Consider the following 12,730-nt stretch of genomic DNA (forward strand, 5'->3'; position numbering starts at 1 on the left):
TTAATTAAATAATTATTTTTAAATTAAATAATTTAGAAGGAAATCAATCACAAGCTGCCACGTGGCATTATTAGCCTTAATGACTAACGGTGTTAACGTTCGTTAGTCATTAATGGTATGTTGTGACATTTACCAAAAACTCAATGGTATATGGTGAATTAAAATTTTTTGTGTGGTATACGGTGAATTTTGAAAAAACTCAGTGATATTTCATGAAAAATCTGTAAATTTTAACACTATTCCAGATTTCCAACCCATTTTAAATAATCCAATCAAACAACCCTTAGTATTTTAATTTTTTTTTTTTTTTTTTAATGTATACACATCGGTCCAGTTAACTCGGAATTCTGAGGCTGATAGCATCAAATTGAGAAGAGAGACTGAGAAATAATGGAGTTCGAGACGATTAAAAATTACTTAGAAAAACCAGGTAAAGAAGATGAACCTACAGAAATCCACAAACTTCCCTTGAGATTTTTCGACGCTTTCATCATTCATGGTCTTCGCATTAATCAAATCGAACATGGTCGTATTCTCTGCTCCTTCAATGTTCCTCAACGTCTCCTGGTTCGTTTCTCTTTCTTCAATTTTTATGATATTTTTGCTGGGTCTTGTAATTAGGGTTTCTAATTTGACTCTGAATCTCCGAAATTGATTTGGGGATGATATTATAGAATACTGCGAATACTCTTCATGGTGGCGCAATTGCGTCTTTGGTGGATTTGGTGGGTTCGGCTGTTGTTTTCACTGTTGGAGCTCCGTCTACCGGTGTTTCTGTTGAGATCAATGTTTCCTACCTTGATGCTGCACTTCCTGATGTATGTTGAGGGTATTTTTGGGGAGAATTCGTAATTTTGTTGGATTTTTATTGCTTTATTGATGTTGATAAGTTGGAATTTGTATGTGTTCTGTATATTTTGATGTTTTTGACATACTGAATTGTGGGAATGTTGGGGTTGAGCTTGTTGAAGTGATTTTATAATCTATGAAGATTGATTTACTGCTGATTTTTCTAAATTTAATTGTGATTTTAGTCCAATAAGGGTGCTATTGATTTAATTGTTTCTTGGGTGATAAAATTTAGGAATTTCGAGTTTTCGTTAATTGTCGGTGCTTGAAGTGATTCATCATTCAATGGAAGACTAAAGAGGGAAAATCCCGTTTTACAAGTTATAATTATGTACTTGGTATATTACAATAGTGAATGAGATTTGTTTCTTTCTGTAACTGTAGTGCATTACTGGTAAGAAAGTTTAATTGTTTTGTTGGGTGAGCGAGCAATGGAACCTCTGGCTTCTTTTCCTTTTGATCAGAAGCAAACTAGGCTAGCTCCACCATACAGATTGTAGGTTGTGAAAGTGTGTGTGTGGGGGTTTGATTGTAAGATACTAAGAAGTACGAAGGGTTAAAGATTAAGGAGTTCATTCTAGGTCTTTTTCGGGTTATATGTTATATCATATGATGGCTTCTACATAGATTTATTTACTTATTCTGTGTGGAAAACATTCGTCAAACTAATGCTTAATTAAATCTCTTGATATGGTGTGTTGCTAGTCAGAGTGAAAATGAGATTGGTTACTTTTATCTTCCTTGTAGGTTTTGAGGGTTATGTGGCCGTTTCTTTGCTACCTGGATATAGAAAGAAAGCAATAATATGGATGTAGATTTGAGGGTTAGATATGAATATTCTAAGTATCTAGAATTTGGATGTCATATATATTTTAGATTTCTGTATGTTGGGGCTTGGATGTTCCGGTCCAAGTAACCTAGTGGCATTGTTTACTTCGTTTCCATGCATCAAACTATCAAAAATACCTTTTTTTTTGGCTGGCCTATGAGTCTATGACTAGCCGCTTTCTTCTCATAATTTTGGGTTTTTGACAATGTTCAAAAAGTTTTAATATGCTAAGAGAAATCTCTCACATGCTCATGAAAGTTGATAAAGTCGGATAATTTCAACAAAATTGAGTCGGGTTTTGATAGAACCTCACTTAGTTTTGGCTTTTATGCATCTCATAAGTCTGCTATCTGATTTACTTTTTTTTATTCAATGAATCCTGGTGATGTGTTATTGATACGTCAATGTTCAATTTTGATTTATACAGGAAGAGATTGAAGTTGAAGGCAAGGCTCTACGTGTTGGGAAGTCCCTTGCTGTTGTTAGTGTAGAATTAAGGAAGAAGGCAAGCGGCAAGATCATAGCTCAGGGACGGCACACCAAGTACCTTCCTGTATCCAGCAAATTGTAGCTCTTTATTCAGAAATGCCCTTATTGTATTAGCTCTTCTAAGTATGTCATCTATTGCGACATTGAATAACACTTTGTATGTACAGTACATTAAGATCATCTAGTATAATGATGCCTACAAGTACATTTATGTAACATTTATCTTTATAATGCAATATATGATTAATATGAAGTCTTAAATCCATTTTATGTTCTGGTTGAGTGTATATATATATTTTTTATGATCATTTACTTCAAGGCAACAAGAATGTGGTATTGAACAATTACTGTGTTCAAAGTTCAGAAATCAAAACATTATTGGTGTGCAGTAACTCAGCTAGGTTTTCAGATTTCTGAACTCTATCAGATTCAGAACTGACAATAAAGTCGAATACAAAGACACTGTAAATGAAAGTGCAAAATTCAGACATCTTCAGGAGACTGAAAGATCCTATGGTTAGTTTCAGTCAATTTCTGTGATAATAAGAAGTAACTGCTAAACTCCAATGGTGCTAACTGCTAGGTATTGTCTATGAATCCTCAAGAAATTCAGCAGCATCTTCCCAATTTATAATGCTTCTTGTTGTTTTCCTCCCACCTTTTCCATTGCCCATCCTCATCATTGCAACAAATTCTCCATAATCTATTTGGCCATCCTGAACATCAGTCTCATATTAGAACAGTCAGGTACTGCTGTTTTAAGCAGGGAAATACTTTAGCAATTGTATAATATTGTCAAATTTTATATATTCCAATATAAATTTTTGGTACTATTATAATTACTCACATTATCTTGATCAATCTCCTTGATCATTTCCTCTAGGTGATGATCATTGAGTCCAAGTTCGATGCAGGCTTGCTGGAGTTCATCAATGGTTATATAACCACTGCCATCTTTGTCAAAGTATGCGAATGCAGATGCCAAGTTCTCCTCTCTCTCCAACTTGTTCAGGTGCAGGGTTGCAGCGACAAATTCTCCATAGTCTATGGTTCCATTGTCATCCACATCTGCCTGCCAATTGGTAACCTTCACTCAGTAGCCACTAATGAATATGTATGAGAATTATATATGCTTTCTTATTTAGTTAATTGCTCTTACTGCATGCATGAGATCCTCAATTTCAGATTCCTTTATCTTTGAGTCAACCCGTAGTAAGCCATCTTTTAGCTCATCAAATGTTATAGTTCCGCTTTTGTCTTTGTCTATCTTTTTAAATAGCTCCTTCAAACCACCAATTTCTTCTTCAGAGAGTCTCTCAGCTATGACCTGCAAAAGACATATAATATTATAATTTGTCTCTCAAAAAATATGATAGTATGCTTGCGACAGAAAATTCAATATCTTCCAATTTAGAAATCTATTCAAAATCCAAACACTTAAGTCTTAAGACCCATTTCCAAATATCCTAAAAGTTTGGGGTTTGAATGTTATCTGTAACCCAAACCATTGACCTAAGATATCTGTTATTAAAGGCACAGGGAGTACCATATCAGAAATGATTTTTAGTAATGCTATATTGGATTGATATGACCTAAACCCAATATAACTGACTTAATTGGCAGTGATGTATAAATGATCTGTAAGTACTGTAACTAAAGCGCTGCAACGTAGCAGCTCTCCCCATATTTTCAAATGGAAAGTGGCACTTTGTTCTTGGGCTTAGTTTTGTAGAAAGTACAGGCATATTGAATTTTTAAACAGTGTAGATTGAGTTTTACCCGGCAGGCCATCTTCTTAAGCTTGTTCATGGCTGAAAAGTGCTTGAGGCGAGACAAAACAGCTGAATCAAGAGGCCTGTCAGGTACTTTAGTGTCATCAACAATCCACGAATGACCTGTTTGAAACAAACACTAATTACTTATTCATCCTTAATTATGCTACATCCTTAAAAGCTTGTTGGAAGAGATGTCTTACTTAGCACTTGATAGGCTGTGAACCTCTTTCTGGGATCTCTTTCAAGCATATTTCTTATTAAATCTTTGGCATCCTCTGAGATGCTTGGCCATGGTCGTGACTCAAAATCAAGCTTTCCTCTCAATATTTGCCTGAATATTCCTGCATCGGTTTCTACATAACCACAATTAAGAATGAGATTTAGTTGAAACAGTCTTGCAGCTAATTTATTGTGATACAGAAATAAGGTCACTCTGGTTTTTCAAGTTATTCCAGACTGTTTCCATACAAGATTTCTTCAAAAATGTGTATAAACAATTCAGCCAAAACAGAAGAATTTGCAGATACTGTGGGATGCCCTGAATCTAGGCCTTTGTTTACCTGCCCAAAAAGGTGGAACTCCACTGAGTAAAATGTACAATATAACACCTGCACTCCAAACATCTGCTTCTGGGCCATATAGCTTGTTCAATACTTCTGGCGCAACATAGTAAGGACTCCCCACAACATCACTGAAAGTATCACCTTCAAAACACAAGAGAGTGCAAATAGACTATTAGTCAGAGGAATGTTTGGGAAACCCCGGGAAGACGAAAGTTTTTGATCCCTAGTGCAGAAGGTAGGTGTAGTGGTATCTCATATGGGTACTTAGGAGTGATGGTATGTAGGTATATGCTTTATTGTGGTAGCTGAAATGATTGCAGTGGGATTTTTGTTGGTTGTAATGGTTGCGAGGTACCAAAATTGGTATCTCGTGTAGGGTTTTCTGTCACTGATCTTATCCGTTTCCCGAGAAGGAAAACAGTATAAAACTAAATTTAAACAGATTACGAAGATATTCAGTTAATGTGAACACAGAAGTGTAAAATAGTGCTAGTTTTATGCAACTTGCCTATTGGAACTTTGTTGACGACATTATTTTATTTTCATATGTTAAACACAATATTTTACTCGGGACGTGCTTTTAAGTTGGGAAACTCAAGAACATGTCTTAGAGTTCAAACCAATAAAATTCAAGCTTGATCTATGATGTATAGTCTTACCAATTCAGTTCCTTTCACTTTGATTTGATTTTTGATCTTTCTATGCTAAGGTAAACAGGGGGGAAAAAAAACTGTGCATTGTTAAGTACTCTCTTAAGTTGGTTGAAATCAAATTTGCTATTTTTCAAGCCCTTTGATTAACTCTGATACATTGTTTTTTTTGGTCTAAAAAGTTTATGGCTGTTATCAACCTTCAGCAAAACAGCGCAAAGAAATAAAAATGCTGGGAAAGCTGCAAACACACCTGGTTGATAAAACACAGAAAGGCCGAAATCAGTAGCTTTAAGAGAAGAATCCTCTGCAGTACTTTCAAACAAGAAGTTCTCAGGCTTGAGATCTCTATGAATAACCCCCAATGAATGGCAAGCTTCAACAACACCAATGATAGTCTTCATCAACTGAGCAGCCCCTCTCTCGGTATATTGCCCTCTCTGAACGATTCGATCAAACAGTTCTCCACCTTCACACAACTCCATGACCAAATGAACATTAGTCGAGTCCTCATAAGTACCCTTAATGGTTACTACATTCGGGTGCTCGACTAAATGGTGCATTATCTGAATCTCATTCCAAACATCGTCGCAATCTTCCCTACACAAAAGCTTCCTTTTGGGGATTGACTTACAAGCATATTTATCTCCTGTGGAGTTTTCTGTGCACAGGTATGTTGTTCCATATTGACCTTGGCCTAGTTTTTTGCCTAGGGTGTAAAGATCATTAACATTTTTGGTTTCGTAAGGAAGAACCGATGTCGGTTTCGAAAATTTTACCGAGTTGGTCTTGTTGAATGTCATGGTGATTGTTAAGATATTGTGCACTTTAGGGAAAAAATGATGTTAAACCCAGAAAAAGAAGGGTAGAAGAGATTAGTACAGGTTTGAAATTATACTAGTCATATGTTTGAAGATTTTGTTAATAAACAACTTGATGCAGCAAGTTGGCCCAATGTCAGAAAGTGTTAGTGGAAGAATATATCTTATTATATAAATTTGAATTAAATAAACTGTATGGTATATTTATTTGAGCAATTAATAATTAATTTTCATTTGAAATAAGAAGTGTGTTGATATGAACATGGACTGTTTCATCATTCACTCTTTTACGTGGAATATTAAATGCAAGTCATGACCCATTCACATGTCCACTAACATTATTGATAACTTGCTATGAGCCTATTACTAGTTGGATCATTAAAATGTGGACTTTTTTTTGGAAAAATTCTCTTTTATGTTAATTTTTCACATTTTTATTTCTCGTGAGTTGAGATACATAATGTAATTTCTTTCTTTCTTTCTTTTAATTTTGAAAGACCACCACTAAAATACTTAGTATTTGCATTTGAACTCTTGGGTTAAAACTAGTTGTAAAAAGACATGTTAATAGTAGATGACACGATAAAATTTGATTTGTGTAAACCACAATATATGATTATAGAGTAAACAAAATCAGATCATTTTTTTTGGTGAAAACATTATCAGATTATGCGATCTTGCAAATCAACCCAAAAAATCATTGCCAAATAAGTACACCTCAAAAAAACACAAAAAGATAAGATGATAAATATCAGGATGGACATTTAAAACCAAATATTTAATAATGTCCTCATTTTCTCTCAAATCATTACTACTACATGTCTACATCAATTATTTATATATTTATTATTTTTGAAAAATGCTACGGAGTACCGACTAGCTAGTAGCCAAATGTGTTATGAACTTCTAATCAGTAATCAGTTGTTGTTAATTGACTAGATCGCTTTTAAGTATTGATAACTTAACTTACTCAACATTTACCAAATAAAGGCATTGCTTTATCCTGAATTACGTATACGGCTTAAGAATATTTCAAATCTTGAAGGAGTAGCAATACACTAATTATCAGCTTCTTTGTTTTTAACAAAAAAACACTATTGAACAAACAAAAAAACACTATTAAACAAACTATAAAATACAAAAACCACTACACATATTGAAAATTTCACCTATCCGTCTCAAAATGTTCTTGTTTTGACAATAATTCTCGCAAAGAAAAAAAAAAAAAAACCCAAAATAAGAATAATATGAGATGGGAGAAATATTAATTTAGAATAAATTGCAAATAAATATTTGTATGCTAAAAGCCTAAAACACGTTTGGAAGTCATACGGTAATCGTAATATGTATAATGTTTTATAATTTTGTCATGATAATTCTAGAAATATTTGCAATCAAAGTTTGCTCCTCAAAAGTAAAACATCAAATATTGTAGGTGAATAAGGTAATAAATAGACCGGGTAAATCATGTTAAGAAATACTTCGTGCGTGCATAAGATTTATACACAATTCTATAAAAATAATGCCTTTATTTTTCAATTTTTGTTACTTTTTCTTGTTTACCCAACTTAACTTTTACAATACAACTTTGACTATAAACATTTAAATTCTAAAAGTTAGTATATTAAAATTCTAATTTGTATCAAAACAAACCCAATTGTTTGAAATAATCAAACAAAAGAGAGTACGTAATAGTGCAAAAGAAAAACATGGAGATTTCAAAAACAGGAGCTAGTTTGGTTTAGAAAAATCTATCCAATTCTTTTATTAATAAATAAATAAATAAAATTTCACCAAATCCTTTGAGATGAATGGTCGTAGACACAAGAATACTTCAACACTTCTCACGTTATTATGTTTTCTTTTACCTTGATTTCTAATTTTCTATGATAATTTCATAAATTTAATTGTCAATCATCACCAGAAACTAAAAAATTCGGTCCTTGTCATGCAAAGCTTACGCTTCCTTTGTCCTTGGAAGTAGAGGCACATTAATATTCGTCAAATACTTTACCAACTAAATTAATTGATATTAATTCTTTACGAAAAGATAATCCGCATTATAAACACAAGTTTTCATAGAATGATTTTCTGTGGTTTATCACCATTATGATTGAAAGAAAATCTGTAGGTCAATAATTTCAAGTTAAAAATTGATTAATTGAAATAATAATTAAGGGTAAATTGAAAGTAATAGAGAGTTTCATTGATAGGGTTGCATCGCCGCCTCGATTGATTTGTTGCGGCTGCCTCCTATCTCTCTCCCCCTTTCCCCCCCCCCTAAAGAAGCGATATCTGCATTTGTAAAAATTATGCACAAATGGGTGATCATATAATGGAAATGGATGTCCTTGACTTTGATCTTGATCCTGTAACAAAAAAGGCATTAATAATTACGTATTATGATTTATAGACTGAATTACAAAGTTCGGTAATAAGGGGAACTTCTAACTACCAAATGCAAGAAGACTGTATCAAGAGTAAGAGTAAACGAACCTTTACGAGTCTTAAATCGACAGGATGAACTTCCGCATCGACATCGAAATGCCTTGATGGGATGACAATCATCATCAAAATCAATCCCATAATCCTATAGAGACCAAAAAAAGGGAAGCAGTCAATATGAATCTCATTTCATATGTTTAAAGGTTAACTTTTAAAGATTAGTAACTTTCTTATCCCTATATAAGATCATTTGCAAGTCACTTCTGAACAATGTAACAAGTCACCCGTCAACAATTAAAAAGTCACTCTTTAACAATAATTTAAGGTTAGAGTTTACTCAAGTCACTCTTCCAAGTGGTGCAATTTGTTAAACACATAAATCACCATATTAATACATAATGGCATTTCTGAGAAAACTGAAATTTCACATCACAGTCATCTGCTGGATCATAATCAGTTGCACATTCATATTAATTATCTGGGCTTCGGAAAGACAGGCCTCACCCAATTTATAAGACAGCTGAGGCGCATCAAGTCACCCTTCAACAATATCATAAATTACTTCTCGACAATATACAAGTCACCCTCAATAATTTCAAAAATTACCCACGAATAGATATAAAAGGTGACCCCTCAAGACTCTTAACAAACTGACCATCAAAAGAATAAGAAGTCACCCTATAGGACAGTTCATATGTTGTAAAAATATCAGTTCACTTATACAGGCTCTAAACATTATTTTGATATCTCTATGCAAAAATGAACTTACCCAGGTTAGCTCTTCATACGCTTTCACCTCTCGTGTGGTGAAAAAAGCAAGCTGCCAAATCATAGAATACGAACAAATCTATGTAAGATGTGCTTCAACCCAAAAGAAAAGGTATGTATTATGATTTCTTTAGGAAGGTAAGAAATGACTTACATGATAATAATGATGATCTGCAGTCTCCACTTCTACTGGAATTTCAAACAAGTTGGCATCATGGCATCTGAGTGCAAAAGTCGAGTATTTCCAAGTCAGCACATATATAAAAGAAAATTTGCAAAAATACTACATCGAATCTCTCACTTTAATTGTTAGGCAGTAGTATAACATTGTTGATTACCATAAACTTAATTAGTAGGGATAAGAATAATACCTGTGGTTTACAAATCGACCAACGTTCCCATAAGTTGTAGCATCCAAACAGAGTGCAAAATCATCATCCAATATACTTTCAGAACCCCAGTCTGCATCAAGGTGAACTGGATATGTATGCCTCTCATTTGCTCTACTTTGTTTATTCCTCTCATCTAATTCTGTATTTGTTACAACCTCACCAACATACTCACATACAAATGCGCCCTTAGGTAAGTCTTCCAGGGTCCGCAGGCCCCATCCTTTTGCTTCAGATGTCCAGAAAACCTGAATGATAGAGCATCATAATAAGCAATGGAGATACAAGGGAAAACTAAAGTGTGACACTTCCAACTGATGAACAATTGGGGGTGCAGGTTTTCATATTGTTATCCTCAAAGATGGTACAGATCTTGTTTCCACATAAAGTATTTGTCTATCAATCAGTTAGTAATTAGCTTGTTCAATTGGCTAGATACGGTTAGCTATCGAGTCTGCCAGTTTGTTTATTACAATGCTGTTTAATAAAATTAGCTTCACTGTCAACAATTTTGTACAAAAAATCCAATTTTTCCGGAAAAAAACAGCAGATTTGACATGCTGGTCCTGCACTCAGTTAACTTTTCAAGGGCAGAGAAGCTATTAATAGTTTTAAAAAAAAAATAGTTAGCTTTTTTTTTTTATTTTTTTTAAGAAAAATAAAATAAAATAAAAAAATTGGATGTTTGACAACATGGGGAAATTTAAAGGAAAAAAAAAATTAACAAATAAAGAGTCGCAAGAAGCAAAGGACAGTTTGGGACTTGAAAGATATTCGATTTAAAAAATCTGTGTTGAAACAGCCACTAAATATCAAATATGGTTCGTTGTATGCAAAAGAGCATTTGAAAATGTGAGCACAAACAAGCATACATATGACACTTCTCTTTGGTGTGTGTACATGAGTGTTTTTATGTTTTTTAGAACCAAAGTTGTAAGCTGCTGCTTCTTTATATTTTATATACTTCATACTAAAGGGGAAATTTTAAACTTAGATCTCAGGCATTAGTTCAGATTGCAACATTCTGATCCAACATAAAATTTGTTCAATATGTAAGCAGATCAATTAATGCAAAACGGTTAGATTAAAGTTAAGTTTTACCTGCAAGTTGCGAGTGATCCCTCGTTGCACTACTCGATTACCACATTGCGTGCTGCAACCACATTTACTCCAACATTCTTTAATAAATTTCTTCACAGAATGACCCTTGCATTTCTCAGGCTTGCACTCATTCTTAGCCCTCTCGATTGGGCAATCTTGGCAATAGACGTACTTATTCTCAGAAAAGCAAGCTTTTAAGAACTCTGGATTAAGAAGCCCATCCTCAGTGTAGGCAAATTCACCATTAGTTACTCGTGCACATGCACAAGGTACTGGTGAAGAGAGACAATCCCCTGAACAGGCAGGACAACAATCCTCATCTGAGATCCGAGCCAATGAGATATTGACTATTGCTTTTTGGTAAATAATATTTCTTGGTATGTAAAAAAATTTAGGAGGTTCCCTGTTGCCACGCTCATCAACTAATGAGATCTTCACATTCTCTTCACCCTTTGTAATATCATCAACATAAAGCTGGGCGGGCCGCTTCCTGCCATTTCGGAATACCTGTGAGGTATCAATATCGGGCTCCTTCTCATCATCAGCTTGATGGTTTATAGTTTCCTTTATGTCTTGTACAGGAGATGTTGACCTAACTAATGATTGATTTGTACTATCATTAGCTAATTCACAATATCTCTTACAAACATCTTCCAATAAGGATTTCAATGAAAAAGGAGGGCCCGTGATCTTATGTGATCTTAGAAACTCCTCTTCCACTAATTTCAGAACTGCATCCATATCTGGTGTATGAGAAGAAGTTTTTCCAAGAGCCAAGACACAGCAGAGTTTCACATCTCCCGAGGGCAATGAAACAATGTCAAATTTGTGTTCAATTCTCTGAATATTACAATGAGTAGCACTTTCCTTAGTATTTTCATGATCCACACAACCGGATAACTTTGCAGATATATTTCCTGTTGAAGAACCCTCCATTAAATCAGGAAGCACTACAAGAAAACAGCAGCATCAGCTAGAATACCCCGTCTTTCCAAATTGTATGAATCAATTCATGCAATAGAAAATACCTGAATGAATCGTTGAGGTACTTCCGCTAACAGGTATCAGACACTTTGCAGAAACCTCTTCTAATTCCACTGGAAGAGAGGCAGCTCCATCTATGGGAAATTTAGAGCATGATAAACTTAAGGCTATTTCAGACGCAATTTTATCAGAAGTAGGGACCTTGAACGATGAAAGCTGGCCTTTTCCTTTGTGCTTAGCAGAGCAGGAACCAAATTCAACTTGTTTGTTCTCTACACATGAAATTGAAGTGTCCGCTCCTTTACTTGAGGAAGATGTCGGAAGAATGTTTCCTTCTTTATAATCTACCAACATCTCATCACTATCAAATGTTGATGATGCTTCATCCTCCTCTGGATCCCCATGCAACTTTTTCCATGGAGACTCAGACCCATTACAGTCCACTGGCTCCTGCTTCACTTCAACTCTCTATCAAAAGGTGTGCATTACAAGAAGCATAGATAAGAAACTTTAAATGATATCGTATCAAAACCAATATGAATTTTAAAAAAAATAACTAAATTCATACGGATTAAGAATGAAATAGTAAATGAACCTTTTCTTCCTTTTTTTCTTCGTACTCAAATATAGCATCTACAAGAGCACGATAGTTTTCTGCTTCGATAAATTCCCAGTTCTTGTCATACAATTTTAAAAGTTGCTTAAGTACAGGTTTCACTGTCGCTGATGATATTCCTAAGGACCTCATTGCATGAAAAGCCTTACCAACTTTTGGATTCTTCATATTTGTACTGGATAATAGACAGATTGGGTAACAGGAATATTGTATGCCTTTGCCTTCTAAGCATCCATCAGATCTATACCTGCATTCGCAAGATGTTATTTAAGTCTCACAGGATGTTATTAAAGTCATTATCTTCTCTTCCTTTTCTATATATGCACAAATCTTCTAAAAACCAGGCACAAACGGCCAACAAGCATCATAGTTATGTGATCAATTTAAAAATCTATGCAAGGAATACATATTAAAAGGTCAGGGATACATGTTATTTTTCCATAAATATCAC

At 34.4% G+C, this 12,730-nt stretch overlaps 3 protein-coding genes across 4 annotated transcripts; 1 reads left to right on the plus strand and 2 right to left on the minus strand.

Moving 5' to 3' along the window:
* The first annotated feature begins 321 nt into the window (after positions 1–321).
* Positions 322–2,428, plus strand: LOC110736717 (acyl-coenzyme A thioesterase 13-like). The gene is made up of 3 exons (XM_021917014.1): positions 322–567; positions 675–818; positions 2,106–2,428. Exons 1-3 carry the CDS (start codon positions 391–393, stop codon positions 2,247–2,249), a joined length of 465 nt encoding a protein of 154 aa, XP_021772706.1. The 5' UTR covers positions 322–390; the 3' UTR covers positions 2,250–2,428.
* Positions 2,429–2,498: 70 nt separating this feature from the next.
* On the minus strand, positions 2,499–6,137 carry LOC110736716 (calcium-dependent protein kinase 24-like). 2 transcript variants are annotated; one of them, XM_021917012.1, is made up of 7 exons: positions 5,409–6,136; positions 4,503–4,646; positions 4,143–4,295; positions 3,947–4,062; positions 3,327–3,494; positions 3,015–3,239; positions 2,499–2,883 (listed from the first exon to the last, which is right to left on the minus strand). In XM_021917012.1, exons 1-7 carry the CDS (start codon positions 5,956–5,958, stop codon positions 2,758–2,760), a joined length of 1,482 nt encoding a protein of 493 aa, XP_021772704.1. In that variant the 5' UTR covers positions 5,959–6,136; the 3' UTR covers positions 2,499–2,757. The 2 variants fall into 2 exon arrangements, with proteins under 2 accessions (XP_021772704.1, XP_021772705.1); XM_021917013.1 differs by having other exon boundaries at positions 2,832–2,920; positions 5,409–6,137.
* Positions 6,138–8,256: 2,119 nt separating this feature from the next.
* On the minus strand, positions 8,257–12,447 carry LOC110735875 (histone-lysine N-methyltransferase SUVR4). Its single transcript, XM_021916052.1, has 8 exons — positions 12,259–12,447; positions 11,708–12,131; positions 10,680–11,629; positions 9,561–9,826; positions 9,344–9,410; positions 9,191–9,241; positions 8,432–8,566; positions 8,257–8,271 (listed from the first exon to the last, which is right to left on the minus strand). Exons 1-8 carry the CDS (start codon positions 12,445–12,447, stop codon positions 8,257–8,259), a joined length of 2,097 nt encoding a protein of 698 aa, XP_021771744.1.
* Positions 12,448–12,730: the final 283 nt, after the last annotated feature.

Source organism: Chenopodium quinoa, unplaced genomic scaffold, assembly GCF_001683475.1.
Source record: "Chenopodium quinoa cultivar QQ74 unplaced genomic scaffold, ASM168347v1, whole genome shotgun sequence".
NCBI classification, from domain to species: domain Eukaryota; kingdom Viridiplantae; phylum Streptophyta; class Magnoliopsida; order Caryophyllales; family Amaranthaceae; genus Chenopodium; species Chenopodium quinoa.